The sequence below is a fragment of the Mus caroli genome, unplaced genomic scaffold (genome assembly GCF_978045245.1).
Source record: "Mus caroli unplaced genomic scaffold, Mus_caroli_1 scaffold_4, whole genome shotgun sequence".
In the NCBI taxonomy this organism is placed as follows: Eukaryota; Metazoa; Chordata; class Mammalia; order Rodentia; family Muridae; genus Mus; species Mus caroli.
Genome location: NW_028227259.1, coordinates 139,303,317 through 139,329,038, shown reverse-complemented (window position 1 = coordinate 139,329,038; position 25,722 = coordinate 139,303,317). Strand labels below are relative to the sequence as shown.

Sequence of the window (25,722 nt, the reverse complement as noted above, 5' to 3'; positions counted from 1 at the left end):
GCATGAGTGTTCTGCTGCATATACATCCACGGGCCAGAGGAGGGCATCAGATCCCCTTATAGGTGGTTGTGAGCCACCATGTGGTTGCTGGGAATTGAATTAAGAGCAGTCAGTGCTCTTAACCACTGAGCCATCTCACCAGCACCGTAAATTATCTTTTATTTTGACACCGATTCTTACTATTATAGTTCAGGCTAGCCTGGACCCACTATGTAGCCCAGGCTTCCAACTTTATTCATTAAATAAATAAATAAATAAATAAATAATGTGTGTTGTCTGCATACACATGAACTGCCATGTGGATGCTGAGAATTGAACTCAGGACGCCTGGAAGAGCAGCCAGTGCTCTTAACCACTGAGCCATCTCAAACCTCCCACCTCGCTTTAGCTCCGGGCTCTTTCCCAATGCCCACAGTTTTCCTCTTTTGTTGCGCTAAGGAGTGGACCAGTCCTTCTCACGCTCCCGTTCTGCAGGTGTCACATGTGCCCACCCCTCCCACCCCATCGGGCCAACTCCATCCCTCTACCCCTACCCTATACAGCACCCACCTCCTCCACAAGCCCCAGGAGCTCTCGCCTTGATCTGCCTCCTGACTGCTCCGTGCTGCTCCCTGAATTGCAAATATTCCAAAAGCCTGCAAAACTTCGTTCCCAGCTCTCAGTGATCCACGTCCAACCATGTCAACTCAACGGGGTTCGTGACAGTTCATCCACTGTCCCCTCCTCTCCATCCTTTCTCGAGTACCCCCTAGCTCAATCATTACTTGAATGGACCTCCCTGGCTCAAGCCTAAACTTACGCAGCCGCTCACCATTTCTGCTGCCACCGCTCTAAAACATTCCATAGCCCCCCACAGCCTCCAGGGTCGGAAGCACACCTCTCAGACCCCGCTTGGTTTCCAAATTCCTCCTCACCTGGCTGCCCAGCTTCCCATAGCTCCGTCATGTGTCCCACCCTGAAGCCATCGCCTACACTCTTTCTTATTTGTTTGTTTTTATAAAACAGGTCCTTATATAGTCCCGGACAGCCTTGAACTTGTGATCCTCCTGCCTTAGCTTCTTGAATGCTACTCCAGGCCTGAGCCACGCCACAAGACTCTTCTCTAGAAGACAGAAACACCTTCTACAGAAAACGCCTTCCTCCAGTTCTTACTGTGATTTCTTCCACTGTCAGTTATTTCTCTTCAGGGTCTATTAACTCAACAGGCCTTCATCACAGGCCGTGCTGGGTGCTATGTAGTTCAGTGGTAGAGCCCCTGCCTAGAATCCTCCAGTGAGGGGCTGGGGGCGTGGCTCAGTGGTAGAGCCCCTGCCTAGAATCCCCCAGGGAGGGGCTGGGGGCGTGGCTCAGTGGCAGAGCCCCTGCCTAGAATCCCCCAGGGAGGGGCTGGGGGCGTGGCTCAGTGGTAGAGCCCCTGCCTAGAATCCCCCAGGGAGGGGCTGGGGGCGTGGCTCAGTGGTATAGAGTATGGCTAGTACACGCGAGGCTCTGGGTTCTGGCTTCAGTATTACAAACAAAGAGAGAAAAGGAGGGAGGAATAAAAGAGAAGAGGAGCTGGAGAAAGAGGGAGGGAGGGAAAGAGGTATGGGGGGGACTAGAAACTTCATGCCAATGAGATAGCACACGCCCACACTTTCAGCACTTGGGAAATGGAAGCAGGAAGGTTAAAACGTGACACGAAGTTTAAGTTAGTTTGGGCTACCTAAGATCCAACAAAGAAGAAAGAGAGGTGGAAGGGAAGAAGCGAAGACAAAGGGATGGACCTTTGTGTGTGTAGATCAGTAGGGTCCTAGAGCAGGCAAGGTTCCAGAGCATCTCCCTCCTGACTTCCCAAATACAGACATGATCACCAGGAAAGAGTATATATCCAGGAACGACTGGGCCCTGCCTGTCTCCTCCCCCGCTCAGGGACCCTGTGCTCTGCACAGACGGTTGTGACGGGTTTTATGTAACACCAACCACACCCTCTGTGCATTCGTTCTGCCAACCCCCCTGTCCCCAGCCCCTCCCTGGGGGCATTCCAGGTTGGTGCTCCTTCCCCCACTGGCCGCCATTCACTACCTAACCCTTTGCACCTTTGCAGGGGCCAATACTAGGATGAGAGAATCAGGGATAAATCGGGGCTGCTCAGAGTAGGAGGAGAGATAAGAAAAACAAACATGGGATAGATAAAGCCAAGTGGAAAGTCCCTCCTGCCAGGGAGAAGGGCAAAGTGCCTTGGCAGCTCTGAGGAGAAACCAAGAGGCTTTGGGAGTGTGGGAGAGGAGTGGAGCAGACAGGGAAGGGCACCGCAGGTCACAAGAATTTAGGGAACTGCAGTGGAGCAGTAGCGCCCCCTGCTGGGTGAAATGAGGATGACACTTTCTGCTGGGGGGTGAGCCAGGCTTTCTCCAACTAGGAACTGAACCTGGAGCTACCACTGAGCTACATCCACAGCTTTACCACTATTATGATGAGTTAAATTTTTATGACCATCATTCATTTTGTGTGGGAGGGAAGAAGAGCACATGTGTGCCATGATGCACGTGTGGAGGTCAGAACTTTCTAGAGCTAGTTCTCTCCGTTCATATCAGTCCAGTGAAGCAAATTCAGGCCGTCCATCTTAGTGGAAAGTGCCTCTCTCCACCAAACCATCTTGCCTGCCTACACACACGCGCGCGCACACACACACACACACACACACACACACACTATCTTTCTGTGTAGTCCCGACTGAACTACCATAGCCTCTACAGAACCTACAGATATTACAGGCTTCCACCATCTCAACCACTTTTTTTGTTTTTGTTTTTTGTTTTTGTTTTTTCAAACAGGATTTCTCTGTGTAGCTCTGGCTATCATCGAACTCACTATGTAGACCAGGCTGGCCTCAAACTCTAAGATCTGCCTACCTCTGCTTCCTGAGTGCTGGGAATAAAAACGCACACCACCTCTGCTGGGGCCCACAATCACCTATTTAGATATTTAAAATATTTTAAAGGTTCATTTATTTGAGTGTTTTCCGTCCATCCATGTGTGTGTGTGTGTGTGTGCCTGGTACCTGTGGAGGTCAGAAGAGGGCATCAGGTCCTTTGAAAATGGAGTTGTAGATGGTTAGGAGCCACTGCGTGGATGCTGGGAACCAAACCCAGGTCCTCTACAGGAGCAACAAGTGCTCTGAACCATTGAGCCATCTCTCCAGTCCCCAGAAACTCAAAGGTGGGGGAAGTCACGCCCACCTGGCTTTCTAGCTTCCTAATTTTTCAAGTTTATTTACTGACTGCTTTATTAATTGTGCTGAATATTGAACCTGGGACCTCCTGCATGCTTTGCAAATGTGATACTGCTAAACCATGCTAAGCCACACCTCTAACCCCTCCCTGGGGGATTCTAGGCTGGCACTCTATCAATGAGCTACATCTCTTGCTCACATTATAGTTTTTTATTTTGAGATATAGTCTCAGTAGGTTACACACAGGCTGACTTTGAATTCCAGACCTTTCTTCAGCCTGAGGAAGCTGGCGTCTATACCATCACACCAGGCTTTGCTCTAAGACAAGAACATATTTCTACTATGATCATAATGACAACGAGCAGCCCCAGCCTCCCCACCTCCAAGGAGCCGGCTAAGTGACACACATATGCACAAAAAACAAAAAACAAAACAAAACAAAAACCAAAAACACTTGTGGCACCCGCCTTTAATACCAGCACCTGGGAGGCAGAAGCAGGTCCACCTCTGTGAGTTTGGGGCCAGCCTAGTCTACGTAGCAAGTTTCAGGACAGTCAAGGATACGTAGTAAAACCCTGTCTCAAAAGAAGGGGAGGAGAAGGCAAGCAGGCTCACAGTAGGGCTGCGTGTACGGTGTTCGCTGTATGCCTATCACTACGGAGGTAGAGAAAGATCAGGAGTTCAAGGTCACCCTTGGTTACATACTGAATTCAGATCTTTCCTGGGCTATATGAGACCCTGTTTTGAAAGAAAAGGAGGAAGGAAGAGAGGGAGGAGATGGTGCCATCAGTACAAGCTCTGGAAGCATTAGGGCCTATGTTCGATTCTCACAATTTAGGTTAAAAAAAAGAAGCTGGGTGCATGTTTGCCCCCCCGGGGTCAGAGGAAAACCATGAGGGGAGAGAAGGTGAAGGGAGAGAGAGAAGCCACCATGGGTTTGGTGAGTCATGAAAACATGGCCCTGAGGGCTGGCCAATTGGAGTTCCGAGCAGCCCAGATGAAACACAGAAAGTAATAACTCAGGGTTATCAATAGAACAGTAAAGCATTAATAGCATAGAGGGTAGATAACTGCTCAGCTCTAGTGCTGAGTAAGGCTTATTGTAAATATAAAGGTTGTGTGTGTCTTTCATCCAGGAATTAGATGGGCAAAGGCAGGGTCCAAATCTTGGATTGGGATTAAAAATGTCAACAACATTCAGGCTTCCTAATTTACCTAGAGCCTGTCAGATAACTTCTTGGAGACCCAGAGAAGCCATGCAAAAAGGCAGGTTGTTCTTGTGTGCCTGGGGAGGGGGTGTCTAGGCAAGTGCTCTCTGGTTGAGCCACACCCACACTGGCTGTGGGTCCTTCCCTGGGCGATGCTGGGCAAGTGGTACAGCTGGACAGCTGAAAGTGGGAGGGTGAAACCTCTCCCTGAGGACGTGTTCTCACACCCCCACCTTCTTGTCAGATAGGATTTCACCTCGTCCAGGCTGGCCCAGAACTTGCTACAGCAGGATGGATGAAGGATGCTCCCCTGCTTCTGCTTGCCAAGTTTGAAGCTGCCCTGTCCGGTGTTTGCAAGTTGCCCTTGCCACTCTCAGTGCTGCTTCTATGATCCCCATAGGATCTCACCCTGTAGACCTGATGGATCTGACACTCACTCGCTATGTTGACAAAGCTGGCCTCAAACTCACAGAGATCCTCCTGCCTCTGCCTGTAGAGTCCCGTCATCACCCCTGGCCTCTTTTGAGTCTTAAATAAGACAATTTATTCAAGTGCTGGTCACATGGATCAATAGAAGCTACAGTGTAACCGTTCCAAGATGCTTGGATGGGATCCAGCCTGGCCAGTAAAGAAAAAGGTAAATGTGTTTACCTCCAGAGCTGTGTTTCCGGCTCAACACAACCTTTGATCTTACTGCCTTGCCACAGAGGGGCTGTCCCCAAATACATGACTGTAACCTCTTCTTGTCATATCATTCACAAAACCTCAACTCAATGCTAGGCTCTCTGTGGTGGTTTGAATAGATATACCCGCTCCCCCCCCCCCCATAGAGTCATGTGTTTGCATGCTTGGCCCATGGGGAGTGGTAATATTAGGAGGTGTGACTTTGCCGGAGTGGGCGTGGCCTTGTTAGAGGAAGTGTGTCACCTGCGTGAATCTGCCATGGTTCTCGCCATGATGACAATGGACTGCACCTCTAAAACTGTAAGTCAGCTCCAGTGAAATGTTGTCCTTTATAAGAGTTGCCCTAGGGCAAGAGAGATGGCTCACCAGTTAGGAGCACAACCCAAGCATTGGCTGCTCTTCCAGAGGACTCAGGTGCAATTCCCAGTACCCACTGGGCAGCTCAAAACTGTAATGCTAGTTCCAGGGGATCCTACATCCTCATACATATATAAGGGCCAAACACCAGTGCACATAAAATAACAATAAATAATAAAAAAAAGTGTTTTTTTTTCTTTCTCATGGTGTCTCTTCACAGCAATAAAAACCCTAAGATACCCACTTCTATCTGTTTTTATCATACCAGCCATGAGAAGTTAGGAACACTGGCTTCATTGGATAGATAGGGAAGTAGGTTCAAAGAGATTAGGCAACTTGCTTGAAATCACACAGCTAGTAAGATGCAGAGCCTCGAAACCCATCTGAGCAACTCTGAGTCCAGGGTCTTTTTCAACATGGCTTTATGGACTTCTGCCTAAATCCCAACAGGTCCCTATAGGGTGTTCATTGAAAGACTGACGGTGCTGGGTAGTGGTGGTTCAAGCCTTAAATTCCAGTGCTCAGGAGGCAGAGGGAGAGAGGATCTCTGTGTTCGAGGCCAGCCTGGTCTATGGAGGAGCTCTGGGCTATACAGAGGAAGGCTGATGGTGAGCTGCGCAGAATTTTCCTCATTTACTAAGCATTGTAATTGGACCGGCATGGTATGTAAATGCCCCCATACCCTTTGTATGGTACTGGAGTTGGAACCAAAGGGCTTGAATATGCTTAGTAAGTGTGTTACTGCTGATCTACATCCGGCAGCCGTCACTCCTTGGTGGATTCTAGGCAGACACTGGATGACCGCCCCCCACCCCCGGGACTCTAGGTGGGTGCTCTCCTAACTGAGTAAGGGGGACTCTGGGCAGGTGTTCTACCCCTGAGTCACATTTCTGGCCCGAACTGACTTCTTTTTACCAGAGCATTCCAAGTAGATTACTCAATGAAAGGGCTGCTGACCGGATCTTGACCCGGCACCCACGGCGCGGTCTCCTTCAAAGCTTTCAAGGTGCCCTTTGCCGCATCATGTCTCACAGTGGGAAGAGACCTTTGGGACAGACTCCTCAAGACCCTCTGAAGGCCGGAAGCTGTTCAAGGGTCCTTGCGCAGCACCCTCTCCCCCAGAAGGCTGGCACTGTGCGCCCTGTGGGCGCTGGCTCTGGGCTCCATGGGTACAGCCCTCTGACTAGACGGAGCCCTCCCAAACCCAAGGGACCCATGGCACCCACTCACACTGAATGTACCAGGCTCTCCAGATGGCGTTGTTCAGCCGGATCTTGTCCCGGCATAGCAACTTGAGGCCTTTGAAGTTCTTCCACTTGGGAGAGACCAGCTTGCCACTGTTAGACAGAGCAAGCAGAAAGAATATCAGGGTGGGGCCGGAAAAGACGACGGGAGGATTTGTGCAGTAGCCTGCCATGATGGCTACAATTCCTCTGCAGTCCTCAAATCCTGTCTATTATCTAACAGCCCGAAATCCCCATCCTGAAGTCAAACCTTATTAACAGCCCATCCAAAACCCACCCTTTGTCCATCTCCTCCCATCCGAAGGCAGGTACTTGTTATCAACTGTCTCCAGATTAACACTGTCCATTAGCCTTAAAGGCAAGAGTTTTCACATCCAGTATGGTGTGTGTGTGTGTGTGTGTGTGTGTGTGTGTGTAGAAGAGTTTCTCTCCTTTCATTTTTTTCAGATTTATTTATTTTTGTGTGCACTGGTGTCTCTGCCTGTCTGTCTGTGTGTCAGATCCCCTGGAACTGGAGTTACAGGCATTTGTGAGCCGCCATGTGGGTGCTAGGAATTGAGCTCAGCTAGTTATTGGCTAGCTCCTTCCGCTAAGCCATCTGTCAAGCCCGAGAGTTTCTATAGGTAGCCCAGGATGGCATGGAATTAGATATCACATTGTCTCGTCATGGTCAGAGAGACTCTACTCTGTCCTATAAGCGGCGAATGGGTACAGGGGGGTGAGGGGGAGATGGTTTCTACCGTGCTGTAGACACTGTTAGGATGGCCATGCTCTGAAATAACCCCTCAGCCACAAACCCGTAGCAACCCTACACTCACTGGATCAAAAGTACAAAAGAAAGCAGGACGGCCAGCTAGATGGCCTAGCAGGTAAGGGTGCTTGCTGCCAAGCCTCATGACCTGAGTTTGATCCCTATGACCCACGTGGTTGAAGGCTACAGAGCCCACAGATTGTTCTCTGACCACCACACCAGGGCATGCACTGCAACCCTGCACATGCATGCAACACACACACACATGCACACATACACTAAATAAATGTTATTTTTAAATGTAAGATATGATGACAAGTGGTGGTGGCACACGCTTTTAATCCCAGCACTTGGGAGGCAGAAACAGGCAGATCTCTTGAATTTGAAGCCAGCCTGGTCTACAGAGTGAATTCCAGGACAGCCAGGAATACACAAAGACCCATCCCCTGTGCCAAGTAAGACATGAAAGTAAAAGAGAATTATGAAGAGGAAGGAGATGAGCTGATGTCAGAGAAGACAAGAGAGTGTAATCCAAATTTCTTATCTATGTGCATAAAAATGCCATAATGAAATGATCTCTTGTGTAACTAACATATGCTAATTAAAAGACTTTAAATACCCCAGAAATCCTTCTGCCTCAGCATCGCATCTTCAATACTATGATTATAGGAAGTATGTATCACCATGCAGGGCCCTCACAGCTTTCTTTTGTCTTTGGGGGAGGGGGTCTTCTTTTTTTTTAAGATTTATTTATTTAATGTGTATGAGTGCTCTATCTGCATATACACTTACATGCTAGAAGAGGGCATCAGACCCCATTACAGGTAGTTGTGAGCCACCATGTGGGTGTGAGCAATTGAACTCAGGAGCTCTGGAAGAGCAGTCAGTGCTCTTAACCACTGAGCCACCTCTCTATCCCAACCAGGGTCTTTATGTCATCTTCAGATAGCAGAATGAGTCTTCAGTGTGTCATCTCGGGCTCAACATGTAGCCAAGGCTGGCCTTGAGCTTCCGCTCCTCCTGCCTCCGCCTCCAGAATGCTGGGATTACAGGCGTGCACTACCGTGCCCACTTTCTCATGCCCAACTCTTACACCTTTTAAACTTTATTTATTTGTTTGTTTGTTTGTTTGTTTGAGACAGGATTTCTCTTGTACCCCTGGCTGTCCTGGAACTCACTCTGTAGACCAGGCTGGCTCTTACACCTTTTTTAAATAAAAGGTTTTGTTTATTTTTATTTTATGTGTATGAGAGCCCATCTGTACCACATGAATGCCTGGTGGCTACAGCAACAAAAGAGGGCGTCGGACCCCCTGGAACTGGAGTTACTGATGACTGTGAGCTGCCATGTGGGTGCTGGGAAGCAAACCTGGGTCCTCTGCAAGAGCAGCCAGTGCTCTTAATCAATCCAAACCATGTCTCTAGCTCCAAACATTCATTTCTTAAAGACAGGATGATATAATCTATCTCTCTGAGGGTCACAGAGGGAAAGAGATACTTCCAAAGAGATACGGTAAGACTTAGAGCATCTTGCTGGGTATCCCTGGCTGTTTTGGAACTCATTATATAGACCAGGCTGGCCTTGAACTCAGAGATCTGTCCACCTCTGCCTCCTGAGTGTTGGGATTAAAGGCAGGTGCCATCGCCTCCTGGCTAGAAATAGAATCTTAACCTTGACCTTATCTAGGGGTCCACTGAGCGAGCACATGGTGTGCAGGTGGTATGCATAAGCAATGGCTTCAACTCTCAAGGTTCCTCTGAGAACAGGCCAAGTTATCAGTACCTGGAAGCTGGCCCAAGAGGTCCAGGTCTTGGGACACCTTCCTGTCTCATCTTTAGTCCTGACTTTCTCTTCCTCATGGTCTACAAACCAATCTTGCCTCCGAGTCATTCTGGCCCATCTTCAAACTCCTCGCTCAAAGCTTCAAAGGTCTAGCCATCCAGAAAGCCAGGCTGGGGCTGGGGGTGTGGCTCTGCCAAGAGAGCACTTTCTAGAATCCCCAGTGAGGGGCTGGGGGCGTGGTTCAGTGGCAGCTTTCCCAGGAACTGGACACGACCTGGATTCTATCCTCAACACTGTATAGACACACACACACACACACACACACACATGGGAAGGCCTGCTCCCTGGGTAGCTCCCCTGGGTGAGGGATGAGGGTGAGGGGTGAGGGATGAGGGGTGAGCACCTGAGCCCTCCTCCTCTTCCTGCACTACCTTGAGTGCATGGATCATTGGCTCTTCTCTCCTTTCTCGTCTCCAAGCTCCAGTATTTGCTTTGAGCTAATGGTGGCTGCCAGGGTGTGAGACGTGGGGTGGCAGGGGCTGCCACCTCAGGAGACAACGGCTTCATTACCCAAATAGGCCACCCTAGCCTGATGGCTGGCCCTCTACCTCCCATAGCTAGATAAATACCATCTGTCCAAGAAGGAAACATGATTGGGTTGGGGACACTAATCCTTCCTGGGCCAGCTCCTGTTGTCATATAGAGTAAATGGGGGACACTCCTAAGTTTGTGACCTCTGTCTGTATCCTAGCAACCATTAGGTTCTGTTCCCCCAGGGTCCTACCCCAGCCTTCTGCTGTCCCTCCTCCAACTCCCTCAGAGGGTTGGTAGCCTAGGATGAGGGAGATGAGCCAGTGACAATATCCAAGTCCAGAGGAAAGGATTTGGTTGAATGCACGTGAGAGAAGAGTCCGGTTTGGTGCAAAAAGTCTAGGGCCAAGGTTCAAAAGCTGTGTGCAATGGGGTGAACCAGAAAACCTCAGAAGTGGGAGAGAGGGAGGATGGGGGATGCATACATTCTGTGAGACCAGAGGACAAACTCAAACGTGGTTCCTCAAATGCATCTGCCTCTGTTTTTGAGACAGGGTCTCTCATTGGCCTGGAACTCACCAACCAAGTAAGCTAGGCTGCTTAGCCTGCGGGCTACAGGCAGCTGGCTAGCCATCTCTGTCTTGACCACTGGGATCATAAGCACACACAAGCAAACCAGACTTTTTTTTTTTTTTTTTCTTGTCAGTTCTGGGGCTTGAACTCAGGTCCTTAAACTTGTAAGGCAAACTACACCAAGTCCCTCTTTTTTCTTTTCTTTTCTTTTCTTTTCTTTTCTTTTCTTTTCTTTTCTTTTCTTTTCTTTTCTCTTCTTTTCTCTCTCTCTCTCTCTCTCTCTCTCTCTCTCTCTCTCTCTCTCTCTCTCTCTCTCTCTCTCTCTCTCTCTCTCTTTTTAATTTTTGCCAGCCAGCTTATTTGTTTTAATGCAGGGCCTTGCTCTGTAGCCCCAGGCTGGTCTGGAGCCTCATTCTCCTGCCTCAGCCTCCAGACTGCTGGGATGACCAGCCTATGCTACCACTCCCTAGACAAGTGCCTTTCTGGACCATTTACAGCTGTCCTCCCTGGGGCTTCCACCCACAGAAGCAGGGAACAGAGTGTGCCAGGAGCACTTCTTGGCAGGGGTGAGGTGCCCAGGCTTCTGTGGGCTGTCTGCATGCTGTCCTTCTCCCTGCCTAACTGACCAGTTCCACCCACCACCAGACCCCCTGCCTGGCTGCCCCAATCCCACATTTCTAGCTGTTCACTGGAGAGCCTCACCCTCTGCAATACCCTTTGCTTCAGAGAACCCCTAGTCACATCTCACAGTCCGCAGACTTGTTTGTTTGAGATGGTAGGATCTCCTATCATCTCCAGCTGGCCTCAGACCTTAAGTTCCTCTGCAGTGGAGGACAACCTTGACCTCCTGGCTCTCCATCCTCAGCCTGAGTTCTGGGATTCCAGGCATGCCCAACCCCACAGGGTTCATGAGCGTGAGCACGGGGCGTTTGCTTTTGTTTTTATTTTTATGTCTCACTGGGAGGGTTGCTCGTGGGTGGCACATGGAGGTCAGAGTTCAGACAACTATGGAGTCAATTCCCTGCAGCCACTTTGATGTGGGTACTGCGAATCAGACTCAGGTCACCCTCCCTGGCAGAGCCTCTCCCTGCCCACGTTTTGTTATATGTTTTTTTGTTGTTTTTTTTTTTTTTTTCCTTCACCAAAGACTCCTGTGTACTTGGCTACACTTGGGTATCCTCAGAATCCCACTCAAGAGAATTTAATAGTCTGACTCTTTGGCGGGTGGGGGACACGGCGCTCTCCACCCTAGGGAGCAGCAGTTTAGGGAGTGCCCTCGGACCTTCCACGTGCTCTTTCTCTAAAACCGCTTCCCTTCTGTCTGCCCACGGTCTGAGCTGGAAAGCCCTCTAAACCTGCCCAAGTGGAATGTACGGCAGCGCAGGAAGCCTGAGTTGGGAGTGGTCAGGAAACGGGAGACCCTTTGTGGGAACATGGGGACCCAAGGCTTCTTGTGGCTCGTGCCTGTAGTTCCAACACTTGGAAGGCCAGAGCAGAATTCCAGGCCAGCCTCGGTTTTAGAGTGAGTTCCAGGCTAGCTTAGTCTACAGTGTGGGACTCAATAAGAGAAAGAGAGTGAGGGATATTCCCCCCTCCTTTAATCGGAAGTCTTTGATAATTAAAGCACTGTCCCAGGGTGAGCGGCTTCTGGTGTTCTGAGACCTTAGATGGCCCCTTCCCAGGCAGTCTCATGATGTCCAAGGGCGGGGGAGGGGCAACGGGACAGGGAATTTGAACTTTCCACATTGGTCTCAGCGCCCTGAACTATCAGGTTGCAACATGACCTGGGCTTGAGGCCAGAACTTGTGGGCCAAGGTTACTCTGCCTCCAGCCAATGGGGTCGCGTGGCTCTGCCGCCACGAGGTGGGCCACGCTCTTCCGCAATTCCCACCCCAGCTCCAGGTCCCCTGTGGGGCTGCAGGTGCGGGTCTACAGCCAGCGGTTCTACGAAGGGGAGGAGGCTCGCTGAAGAAGCGTGATATTTACAGAGAAGAAAGATCAAGGCCGGCCGATCCCCCTTTCTCTCCTACTGTTTTCGGTTGATAATTTATCCTCGTCCCACTGCTCCCGGGAACTTTGCTCCAGGGCACTGGGCCAAGACCCCAGTTCGCGCCCTTCTCGGGGACACATAGGTGGGGCTGGAGCTGGGTGCGGCCCCGGAGGTTTGAGCCGTAGCTGCAGGGTTCCTGGCTGCCTTGCAGCCTCTTACCGGGTTCGGGAAGACCAGGTTTTCCCTACCGGACCCAGGGTGGACTGCAGCACCCTCTGCTGGCTCTGGGCAGGTGCTGGGCACAGTCTTCCCGCCAACCTTGACGTAGCGTTCTAAATAAGACACGGTGGCTCATGCCTGTAAACCCCGTATTTGGGAGGCCGAGATGGGAGTCCAGCCTGGGCTACCTAGCTCCATGCCAGCCTGAACTTTAGAGTGAGACTCTGGCTCACCAAACTAAATCAAGCCAAATAAATGGTGTCTGGGCAAGTGAGCAAGAAACTGTTTCCATATAAGTGGACACTGGCTATGAGGGCGACCACGGGATAACTGCAGCGTGCAGGGAAAAGAGTGGGACTTTGCAGGGACTGCTGAGGATGAACGAAACAGTCCAGGCATCCCACGAGTCTCCGGAGGGAGGCAGTGGACGGGATGGGTTATAGTCTGAGGAGTGTGAAAGACACCTGGCATTTAAGGGCAAAAGCCGAAGAATCAGAGAGCGAGGCGAGGGGGGGGGGGGGCAACCGTAGGAGGCCCTGCAAAGGTGGAGGACAGGACAGTGGCGCCACAAGCAAGTGATGGGACACAAATGATTCATGAGGGTCCGTGGGTTGCGCAGGACCCGGCGAGGGAGATAATGCCTAAGTTGTGTCCAGAGTCCCCCGTAGCAGTTTGGGACAGGAGCCCCAATGCGCGGTCCCACCACGGAAAGCTGGAACTCAGGCTCCCCGGTCCGCCCTCACCTGTAAGCCAGGCTCAAGCACTCGAAGAGGTGGGTGAGTGTCGGATCGATGCTGCGCGGCCCGAAGTCGGCGAGCCCCACGGGCCCCTCCTGGTCGCGTCGCCGGGTCAGCGAGTCGCTGTGCGGCGAGGACACCATGAAGTGTCCGCTGTGGATGACCTGTGATCGATGCAGGCCACCCGCGCTGCGCCGGGGACTCGGATCCTCCAAGTCCGTATCCGAGTCCGAGTCCGGGCTAGGGACGACCCGGGGGACCTGCAAGTTCACGGATAGATCTGCCAGCGCGCGCGCCATGGCCACTGTTGTCGCCAACTCTCGGGCGCTCTGGAGAGCGCCTAACTTAGCCAGCTGAGCCTAATTACCATGGCCACGCCCCTGTTCTCCTTATAGGTCTTTGTGGTGGGCGTGGCCCTTAGTTGGCAGGTGATGCTTAAATTAGCATAACCAGTGAGCGTGGTGTGAAACCACTGATCCTGGAGCTTTGGCAGTGCTTCGCCTTTCTCTCTGTGGAGCGCACTTTTTAGTCTCTACTTTTCAGGTTTCAGAAAGTCTGGCTGGGGCTGGGACTGGGCTGGGGCTGGGATTGCAAATCGGTTGGTGCAGTGTTGCCTAGCGTGCACAAAGCCTTGGGTTCGATCCTCCGAACCACAGACACTAGCATGGGGGTGATTCTGTAAGTGTAACACTCGGGAGGTGGAGACAGACAGACAGACAGACAGACAGACAGACAGAAAGAAAGAAAGAAAGAAAGAAAGAAAGAAAGAAAGAAAGAAAAGGAAGAAAGAAAAGGACAAAAAAAAAAAAACCCAACCAACCAACCAACCAACAACAACAACAACAACAAAAAAAAAACAAGACCGCTAGCCGGTAAAAGCCTTTGCTGCCAGGCTTGAGGACAAGAGTTCGAGCCCTAGGACCCACATGTTGGAAGAAAAGAATCGATTTTTAAAATTTGACCTCTGAGCTCCATATGTACTCCTAGACAGGTAAACACAAGATAGATAGATAGATAGATAGATAGATAGATAGATAGATAGATAGATGGATAACCAGAAATTTGGGGTCATTCTCTGCTTCATACTGTGAGTTCAGTAAATTGATTGCCTGCCTTCTTCACTTTGTCAGGGTCCTGTGCAGTTGAACCCCAATGCTTGCTTGAACCCAGGGACTCTTATGATTGTCCTATGCCTCTACAGCAAAGTTTAGAAGTGGACTCTGAGAGTTCACCCTCTCTAGATCACCTCCCCTGCCCTCGGGCTTTCTCCTCCGGAAGTTCTCTCACCAGCCCTGAAGCCCAGCTTCTTTCTGTTCCTGCTTTTCTTTCTTTCCTTTCTTTCTTTTTCTCTTTTGTTTTGTTGTTTTTCTCTGTGGACTCCAGGCTGTCCTAGAACTCACTCTGTAGACCAGGCTGGTCTGGAACTCAGAGATCTGCCTGCCCCTGCCATGGGAGCACGGGATTAAATGCATGCACTACCACCACCACCCAGAGATATGGAACTTTCCATGGAGAGTAGAATTTAAATTTTATGGTCTTCTTGTCTCTGCTTCCACAGCGCTGGGAGTTTTATAGACAAGCTTATCTTTCTAGATATTGCTGAGGTCCTCAAAGGCTTTCTCAGGGCCTGAGAGACAGAATGGAGATGCAGATGAAGCTGTTTGGAGAGCAACTGATGGTTGGGGGGCGCGATGAAGTAGAGCCACACTCCATCCTTCCACCCCACTCAGACATAGCTAACCTTTCCACTGGGACAGGAGGCTTGGGGAACACTGCTGGGGAAGCTAGGGGCCCCTAAAGCAATTTTTCAACCACATCTAGACATCTAGATCAGGCTTTGAGGTGCTTGGCTGTGTTGGCATTCCGGTGTGGTGTGCCTCAGACAAGTGTTTGTTTGTTTGTGCCCTGCTGGGGATTGAACCCAGGATTTTGCTGAGGTTATGCCAGGGCTATGAAACGAGAAAAAAAAAAAAAAAAAAACCACCACCACCAACAACAACAACAAAGGAACAACAACAACAAAAAACCCAAAACCAAACCAAACCAACCAGCCAACCAACCAAACAAACAAACAAACAAAAATCACCACCACAATCCCAACCCCCACTCCCAACAACAACAACAACAGGAAATAGTTTCCAGTCTCAGGACAGGCCTGTAGTTCAGTTGGTAGAGAACTTGCCCAGCCTTTAGGAAGCTGTGGGTTCTATCCCCAGCTCTGCATAAACCAGGTGTGGCATTGCATGCCTGTAATCTCAACTCCAGAAAGATAGAGGCAGAGGATCAGAGTCCAAAGTCATGCCTTGGCTACATAGCAAGTTTGAGGCTAGCCTGGGCTACATAGTGAGACAACCCCCTCCACCATCCCTCCAAAATAAAACACAGCCTGTGAGATGGCTCAGAGGGTGAAGGTGCTTGCCTCCAAGCCTGATGACCAATCCTTGGACCTCACATGGTAGAAGAAGAGAACCAACTCTCACAAGTTGTTGATAGACTTTACTGTTGGCACCTGCTCTCTCTCTCTCTTTCTCCTTCCCTCTCTCTCTCTCTCTCTCTCTCTCTCTCTCTCTCTCTCTCACACACACACACACACACACACACACAAATGAATGAATCAAATAAGTGTAAAACAAAGTCAAAACAAAAACCTCAAAATAAAACAAACGAAAACAAACAGATGCAAGAATGCTTCAAACTTTTGATTTCGTCCTCGGGTGGCAACGTGGGACATGGCACGATGCCCCTTCCAGGTGGCATGGTGTGAGTGGCCTGATTCACCTCTCATTGCCTTTTTCACCTGCCCTCTAGTACCCGATGCCCAGAGTTCACAGCCTCTTAAATAAATAAATAGGGTTCACAATCCACAGGGATTGCACGATGAGATCCCTACTGGGTGTAGAGAGCCAGTTTTCCCCTGGGATCCTTCCTGACACCCTCTTCTGGGTGCCTCTCAAGGTTTCCCCCCTGGTCTGCTTACAATGAAATGCCATCTCCTCCCTGAGTTCTCTATACCCTGGTTCTGATCACAATTAATCGGATTTTCTTCTGCCTGAGATTCATAGAGGGTGCAAGGCCTCTCTTACCCACTAGATGGCAAACTCCTCGGCGGACTCTGTGCCTCTCTACAGTCTAACCTCCTCTCAATGTGGCCAGATGTGGTGATTCACACCTTCAATCCCAGCACTGGGGAGTGCAGAGGCAGGAGGATCTCTGAGAGTTCAAGGCCAGCCTGATCTACACAGTGAGCTCCAGCAGGGCAGCCAGGACTACATAGTGAGAACCTGTCTCCAAACCAAATCAACCAAACAAACAAATACAACCAAGCTATTGTATATTTGCTGAGTTTGTATTATATTTATCCACTAGCTATGTGGGTCCACCATTCACCTGTTTTCTCTCTCTCTCTCTCTCTCTCTCTATATATATATATATATATATATATATATATATATATCCATCTATCCATCCACCCATCCATCTGTCTGTCCATTATCTGCTCATCTGTCCCTGTTCTATCTGTACAACACCTATCCATCTCTCATCCATCTATTCTCTGGCCATCACGTATTTAGTTGTCTGTCTACCGTCACTCATGGGTACCCATCATCTATCTATCCATCCATCCACCAGACCATTCATCATCTATTTATCCATGTATTCACCCACTGTCCAACTATCTACCTGTCTGTCTGCACATATAGTGTCCATCTGTCTGATCTATTGTCCACTCAGCTGTTCATCTGTTCATCCAAGCTTCTACTTATCCATTCCATTATCTACCAATCCATCTATTGACCCATCTAACTATCTAAGGATGCGTCCAATCCATTTGCCTACCTATATATCTATCCATCCATCTATTATTCATCTGTTCCTCAACTGATGCATCCCATCAACTGTATCTTAGTTACTTTTCCTGTTGCTGTAATAAAATACTCCAACAAAAGTAAATTAAGGGAGAGAGTGTTTACTCTAGCGCACAGTTCAAAGGCACCGTGTGTCATGGAGGAGAGGTCAAGGCAGCAGCAGCTTGAAGCATCTGGGCACACCCTCTATCAGGAAGCAGACAGCATGAAAACTGCTTGCTATTCAGCAACCTTTCTCCATCTACACAGTCTAGGATCCCAGCTAGGGAATGGAGCCACCCACAGTGGATGGGTCTTCTTCCCTCAGTGAACAAGGTCAAAAGAATCCCATTCTGGACATGTCCACAGGCCCATCTCAAAACAAAAGCCATTCTCTCTCTCCCTCTCCCTCTCCCTCTCCCTCTCCCTCTCCCTCTCCCTCTCCCTCTCCCTCTCCCTCTCCCTCTCCCTCTCCCTCTCCCTCTCCCTCTCTCTTTCTCCCTTTGAGGCAGGGTCACACTGTGTGGTTGTGACTGGCCTAGAACTCACTATATAAACCATCTTAGTCTGGAACTCACAGAGATCTGCCTGCCTCCTGAGTGCTAGGATTAAAGGTGTGCACCACAACACCTAGCCTCATCCCCCAATTCTTTTTTTGTTTTGTTTTTTTTGAGACAGGGTTTCTCTGTATAGCCCTGGCTGTCCTGGAACTCATTCTGTAGACCAGGCTGGCCTCGAACTCAGAAATTTGCCTGCCTCTGCCTCCCAAGTGTTGGGATTAAAGGCGTGCGCCACCACTGCCCGGCTCATCCCCCAATTCTTTTTTTTTTTTTTTTTTTTTTTTTTTTTTTTTTTTGGTTTTTCGACTCTGTATAGCTCTGGCTGTCCTGGAACTCACTTTGTAGACCAGGCTGGCCTCGAACTCAGAAATCCGCCTGCCTCTGCCTCCCGAGTGCTGGGATTAAAGGTGTGCGCCACCACGCCCGGCGACATCCCCCAATTCTTATACCTACTCATGTATCTGTCATCCAACTATCTGTCTATAAATACATCTACCCATCTACCATCTTCCTACATATCAATCTACACACACCAAGGAAGAGGGAGAGGGGATGAAATACATTTTATTGCAGCTGTCTCAGAAATCTACATTTTTGGAGTGTGTGTCTAAATATGCTAATTGACCAATCACAGTTAAGCAGCAACTCTTAAAAAGTAGCAGGTATGGAGATGCATGTCTGCAGTCCAAGGCACTGAAGCAAGAGGATCAGAAGTCCAAAGCCAGCCTGGGCTATAGGAGCAGACCCTGTCTCAAACAACAACAACAACAACAACAAATCAGGAAAAATAATTATCTAGCACTTTGCTATCCACAAGCCATAGAATTTGAAAATAAATTAGCAACAGACAGCAAGATGGCTCACTAGGCAAAAGCACTTGCTGTCAAGCCTAAAGATCAGAGTTCAAGCCCTGAGCCTCACAAGGAGGAAGGAGATAGTTGACATCTATAGCTGTCCTCTGACCTCCACATGTGCCAAGCCACTCTCGTGCCCACTCACTTACACAAAATAAATAAATAAATGAAAATGTAATTTGAAAGGGTACTAACTGTGGCTTGAGAGATGGCTCAGCAAATAACGCCACTTGTTCAATTTCCAGTGCCCACGTGGTGGCTTACTACCACTTGCAACTCCAGTTCTAAGGAGTCTGATACCCCTTCTCCAGGCACATACACGTCACACATACATACATGCAGGCAGGCAAAACATTCATAAAATGAAAATAAACCTAGCTGGGTGGTGGTGGCGCATGCCTTTAATTCCAGCACTTGGGAGGCAGAGATAGGTAGATCTCAGAGTTTGAGCCCAGCCTGGTCTAGAGAGTGAGTTCCAGGACAGCCAGGGCTACACAGAGAAATCATGTCTCGAAAAACAAACAAACAAATAAGCAAACAAGCAGAAATGACAATTTCCAGGGGCCAGGAGTCGGGGACTCAGAAGCTGACAGGGTACAGTAATGATTCTCTGTACTTTGTTTCTTTTCTGGGAAGCAGGAGTTTTCTTTGTTGTTTGTTTTTGTTTTGTTTTGTTTCTTTTTTCTTTCTTTCTTTCTTTCTTTCTTTTTTTTTTTTTTTTTAGATAGGATTTCTTGAAGACCAGGGTGCACTATATAACTGTAGATGGCTTTGAACTTCTGATCCCCCAGCCTCCCACCTCGTGAGTGCTGACTAACAGTAAGTCACTGCCACCCTTGGCAGACTGCACAGATGTGGATTTCCTGTGCAATGATGAAACTGGTGGAATTCAATAACAGAAAGGGTTGCACAACCCCGAATACACCAAGAACCATTGAAAAATGGGTGAACTATTTAAAAATTAAAAGGGGGGATGGGGCAGGCAAGATGGCTCAGTGGGTAAAGGTGCTTGCTGCCAAACTGAAGATCTGAGTTTGATATCTAGAACACACACAGTGGAAGGAGAGAACAAACTCCTAAAAGTTTGTCCTCTGACTGCCATGTGTGTTTGGCACACACACACACACACACACACACACACACACACACACACACACGAATACATATAATTTAAAGTTTCACCAAAAAGGAAATGGATGACTTTTCTAATACATAAATTATAGCTCCATAAAAACTAGGAACCCACTGACCGGACAGATGGCTCAGAGGCTGACCACGCTGGCTGCTCCTCTGGGGAACCTAGGGACAATCTCAGCGCGCACATGGCAGCTCACAGCTGTCTGTAACTTCAGTCCTAGGGGATCTGACGCCCTCTTCCGGCTTCTGGGGACACTAAGGCACACATGTGGCGCCCAGGCATGCACGCAGATAAAATGCATAAAAATGAAGAGAAAAATAGGGACTTGTGCACCTGATTCTGTTTTCTGGGCATCCTCTCAATTGTGAGTATGTAGGCGAGCTAACATTTCCACATCCATTTTACAGAAGGGAAAATCGAGGCTCCTAAGGGTAAAGATATTCAGAGGGGTGCTATGAGGGTTGGTAATAAACAGCTGGTGTTTATGGGCTGTTCATTACATAACTGATGGTTGGTCCTTTGCAGACTCCTGACTTTATACCCATTTTCCAGACAGGAATGGAAGCTTTGTTGAAGACATAGGAGTGTTGAAAGGTTTGTTTTAGGCTTCTTTCTCTTATTTGTTTAGTTTTTTGCTTTTTAAAAGATTTGTTTATTTATTATATGTAAGTACACTGTAGCTGTCTTCAGGCACCCCAGAAGAGGGCGTCAGATCTCATTACGGATGGTTGTGAGCCACCATGTGGTTGCTGAGATTTGAACTCAGGACCTTTGGAAGAGCAGTCAGTGGTTTTAACCGGGAAGCCATCTCTCCAGCCCTATTTGTTTAGTTTTTAAAGACATGTTCTCTCTCTCTCTCTCTCTCTCTCTCTCTCTCTCTCTCTCTCTCTCTCTCTCTCTGTGTGTGTGTGTGTGTGTGTGTGTGTGTGTTTTCAAGACAGGGTTTCTCTCTAGCCCTAGCTGTCCTGGAACTTTCTCTGTATATCAGACTGGCCTCAGATTCAGAGATCCACCTGCCTCTGCCTCCTGAGTCCTGGGATAAAGGTGTGCACCTACACTACTACCTGTCGAAAAGCATGACCTTATGTAGCTAGGAAGACTAATGGCATAACAACTCATGCTTCTAATCTCAGCACTTGGGAGGCTGAAGCAGGAGGATTGCTGAGACTTGGGGACATTCTAAGCAACATAGTAAATTCCAAGGCAGCTGGGGCTAGTCACTGGTAAATGTAGGCCAGGTGGCTCAGCAGGTAAAAGGAGCTTGCTGCAAACTCAGCCAACCTGAGTTCAATGCCCAGGACCCACATGGTGGACGGGAGAACTGACTCCTGCAAGTTGTCCCCTGATCTCCCATACATTGATATGACATATACGTAAATATGTCAAAGAAAGAAAGTCATGGGGCTGGTGAGATGGCTCAGTGGGTAAGAGCACCCGACTGCTCTTCCGAAGGTTCGGAGTTCAAATCCCAGCAACCACATGGTGGCTCACAACCATCCGTAACAAGATCTGACTCCCTCTTCTGGAGTGTCTGAAGACAGCTACAGTGTACTTACATATAATAAATAAATGAATCTTTAAAAAAAAAAAGAAAGAAAGTCATATTGGACAAATTTTCGTAACAAATATCTAATTTTTCTATCAAACTTATGAGAAGCCAGGTGGTGGCCCATGCTTTTAATCCCAGCACTAGAGAGGCGGAGGCAGGTTAATCTCTGAGTTCAGGCCACCCTGGTCTACAGAGTGAGTTCGAGAATAGGCAGGTCTACACAAAGAAACCTGGTCTCAAAAAAGAAAAAAAAGAAAAATGAACCTGGAGTAAATAAAGAAAATATCTAATAAAAAAAAAATGAACCTGGGGGTAGGGATTTGGTTCAGTTGGTGGTATGCTTGCCTGGAATGTACAAAATTGTGTTTGATTTCCTGGGCCACATCAACTCAGACAAGGTGATGCACACCTTTAATCCCAACACTCAGAAGGAGGGGGCGGGAGGACCAGAAGTTCAAGGTTATCCTAGACTACGTAGCAAGTGCAAGGGCAGCCTGGGCTACATAAGTGATGGAATGTTAATTTCCCCACTTGGCAGACTGAGGCAGGAGAGTGAGCTGGAGGCTCCATAGTGAGCCTCGGCCTCAAACCAGCAACAACAGCAAAGCTACTGCCACACAATTAACAATCACATTGGTCACACGTTTTATACAATGGCTGTCCATGCAAACTGCCTCCTGTCCATTTCTGTGCTCTGAGAGGGAGGGAGGGCTGAGGAAGAGGAGAAGAGAAGGCCTCCCTCCTGTTCCACCATCCTTTCCCCTCTCTACCCATAAAGTCTGATAGTCCCCCCACTCCAGAATAGCAGGAGCCATTTTGTTCTCTGTCTGCCAGCTATTTCATATTACTGCTGTAACAGGCCTGCCAGTCATGGACTCTGAGAAGTGACTTGACTCAGAACAGGATCCAGCAGACCACATCCCCTGTTATGGTATGGTATGGTATGTTGTTATGTTATGTTATGTTATGTTATGTTATTGTGTTATAAAGTTTGTTAATCTTGAGAAATTCCACAAAGCATCACGTAGGACCCTCCAAGTTCAAGGTCAATATGAACTGTATGTCTAAAATATCTTGAGTCGGAGCTGACCACTGGGCTGCACTTCCTGCACCTGCATATGAACTCATTGTGGGTTTTGTGGTTTGTTCGTTTTTTTCCTTTATAAGCCTGCTCTGAGAGATGTTTGGGGACATAGTCCAAACCCTATTGTGAGCTATGTCCCTGGTCTGGTGAGGATTAAGGGGAACGGTCCATAAACTGCTCTTGCTTAACTGAGATCAGTGTTTGTATGGTTTGTGTGGAGATTCCTGAACACCAATAATTTACCGATTTATCTAGCCATCCCCCAATTATCAATGCATCTACCATCTATTGTCTATCCACATCTGTCACATCTCCGGCCATCCACCTACCCAACTGTCCACCCACCTATCTACTGACCCATCCAACACAGCTGCCAAGCATACTCCTTTTGTGTGTGTGTGTGTGTGTCCTTCTGTCTGTCTGTCTCCCTTGCCTAAGCCTCCTGAGTGCTGGAACCACAGATGTGTGGACCTCACCTGGCTTCATCTTCCTATTTATCCACCAATCTCCTACAGTCAATTTCTTTACATGTCATTCCATATTCCCATGTGTACATTCACCTGCCCTCCCATTTAAAGTTTTCCATTGCCTCTACTTCCTGAATACTAGACCTGCAGGCATTTGGACACATCCAGTGTATTTATTCTTCTGTTTGTCATTTACTTGCTACCCAAACACCCACACAAGGGACTTATCTCAGGAAAGCTGAGAGGGGTGCTCAGGAGACTGTAGGCTAGCCCAAGACGTTGGAGGGTAGCTCAGAAATAGAGTATTTAGCATGGAGAATGCCTATTCCCAATATCACACACACACACACACACATACACACACACCACACACACACACCACACACACACCACACACACACCACACACACACACACCACACACACACACACACACACACACACACACCACACACACACACCACACACACACACACACACACACCACACACACCACACACACACACCACACACACACACACACACCACACACACACACACCACACACACACCACACACACACCACACACACACACACTAGATAGATAGATAGACAGACGGACAGACAGACAGGCAGATGGGCAGTTAGACTGATTGAGTTTTAAAAGAAAGACAGGGTATATGTACAGGTCACTATATAGCCCAGACTGATCTCAAACTCACAGAGGTCCACCTGCCTCTGCCTCCTGAGTGCTGGGGTATATCTGGATGTTGCTTTTTTATTTTCCTTTCGTTTTTTGGAAACAGAACATCATATAATTCAGGTTGGAATTCTGGATCTTTCCCTCTCCTCTTCCCCAGTGCCAGGATCATAGAAATGGCACCACTACACCGACACCCATGCAATGTCAGTGATGGAAGGCAAGCACTTTGTGCACTGAGCCCTACTGTAGAGTTAGTTGGGTTTTTTGTTGTTGGTGGTGGTGGTGATGCTGGTGGTGATTTTTGGTTTTTCAAGATAGAATTTCTCTGCGTAGCCCTGGCTGTCCCTGAACTCACTCTATAGACCAGGTTGGCCTCAAACTCAAAGATCCACCTGCCTCTGCCTCCCAGGTGCTGGGATTAAAGACACGAACACCACCCGGCTGGAACAGTGGTTTTGATAGAGGTTGTATTATACAATCGTGGTTGACTAAGTCTTTGGGGACTGCTGGGCTTGAATATGATTTATTTCCCTGAATTACAGTTTTTAATCACTCTAGTTATACACCAATAATATGAGGAGGGTGGAAATTTTTCCCTCTTCTTTGAGCAGTAAGGTTGGTCAACTGGCAAGGTTGCCTCGCAAACCTGGAAATTTGAGTTTGATTCCCAGAACCCATGAAAAGGCAAAAGAGAACAACTCCACAAAAGCTGTACTCTAATCTCCAAGTGTGTGTGCGTGCACACACACACACACACACACACACATCCTACATACAGGCGAAGGAAAGAAGGAAGGCAGGCAGGCAAGCAAGCAAGCAAGCAAGGAACAAAAACAAAAACACAACCCCAGAATGTTATTTTAGACCCAGGTAGTCTGCAAATGAAACTCACTATATAGCCCAGGCTAGCCTCAAACTCATGACAATCCTCTTCCTTCTGTCTCTTGAGTGCTAAGGCTGTAAGTGTGTGCCACAACAATGGCTTTAGATGGTGCTGGGAATGGGACTCTTAGCTTTGTGCATATTAGGCAAGCATTCGACCAGCTGACCCACATTCTCAGCCCGGGCCTTTTTTCTCTATAATGTTAGAAGTCCTGGTATTTTATTACAGGAACAAAAAACTGTCAGATACAGGGATTGAACTCAACCTCCAGTTCTTTTTCCTTCCCTAAAAGTTAGTGGGAGAGTTGTTGAAAATTTAACCTTTTTAGCCGGGTATAATGGCACATGCCTTTGGTCCTAATACTTAGGAGGCAGAGGCAGGTGGATCTCTGTGAGTTTGAGGTCAGCTTGGTCTACAGAGCAAGTTTCATGACAGCATGAGCTAAGCAGTGAGGCCTTGTTTCAAATGAGAAGAAGGGAGGGAGACAGGGAGGCAGGGAGGGAGACAGGGAGCATACACCTGGGACATACACCTGGGGCATACACCTGTGGCAAGAGGGTTGGGAGTTCAAGGCCAGCTTCAGCTACACAGTGAGTCTGAGGCCAGGGCCTCAAAACAAAGCGAAACACCGAAAGAAAAAAATCACCCCAACACAAACAGGTAAGTAACTAACTAAGGCTGTGGTTGTAGCTCAGTGGTAGAGTTCAGTCACTAGCACCAAAAAAAAAAGACAAGAGACAAAACCACACACTGATGAAGGCTAGAGAGATGGCTCAGTGGTTAAGACCTTGGACTGCTCTTGCAGAGGACCTGAGTTCAGTTCCCCCGCACCCTTGGTTACCTGCAATCCCAGCTCCAAGGGCTCAAACACCCTCTCCTGACCTCCGAGGGCACCTGCGCCTTCATATGCACACAGAACGCTTAAATTGGTCTGTGTGCCTCTGCTTCCTGAGTGCTGGCATTTACACCGAGCAAAAATAAATAAACCTTTAAACAACAACTTGCTGTGCACGGTGGCAAATACCTTTAAAGCCAGCACTTTGGAGGCACACCTCTATGAGTTCAAAGCCAGATAGAACTTCGCAGCAAAACCCTGTAGACCACTGGTTCACCACCTTCATAATGCTTTGATCCTTTAACACAGTTCCTCATGTTGTAGAGACCCCCAACCACAACCATAGAATTATTTTTGTTGCTACTTCATAACTGTAATTTGGCTACTGTTATGAATTGTAATTAAATACCTGTGTTTCCCCATGGTTTTAGGCGGTCCCTGGGAAAAGGCCAGTCAACACCCAAAGGGGTCTTAACCCAGTGTTAAAACCGCTGTTTACAATGTAAATAATAAAAATAACAGTGTCCTTGCCCCAATT

The 25,722-nt window shown here is 48.4% G+C and overlaps 1 protein-coding gene across 6 annotated transcripts in view; it reads right to left on the bottom strand.

Annotated features, from left to right (window-relative positions):
- Positions 1–25,722, bottom strand: part of Mlxipl (MLX interacting protein like) — a 47,757-nt gene that overhangs the window by 17,922 nt on the left and 4,113 nt on the right. For 5 of the 6 annotated variants that reach the window (XM_085837261.1, XM_085837263.1, XM_085837262.1 and 2 more), the window contains exons 1-2: positions 13,294–13,633; positions 6,691–6,797 (exon numbers count right to left, since the gene is read on the bottom strand). In XM_085837261.1, coding sequence (XP_085693387.1) covers positions 6,691–6,797; positions 13,294–13,586 — 400 coding nt within the window. In that variant the 5' untranslated portion in view covers positions 13,587–13,633. Of the gene's footprint in view, positions 1–6,690; positions 6,798–13,293; positions 13,634–25,722 lie in introns of those variants that run through there. The other variant, XM_085837267.1, reaches the window with a different exon arrangement.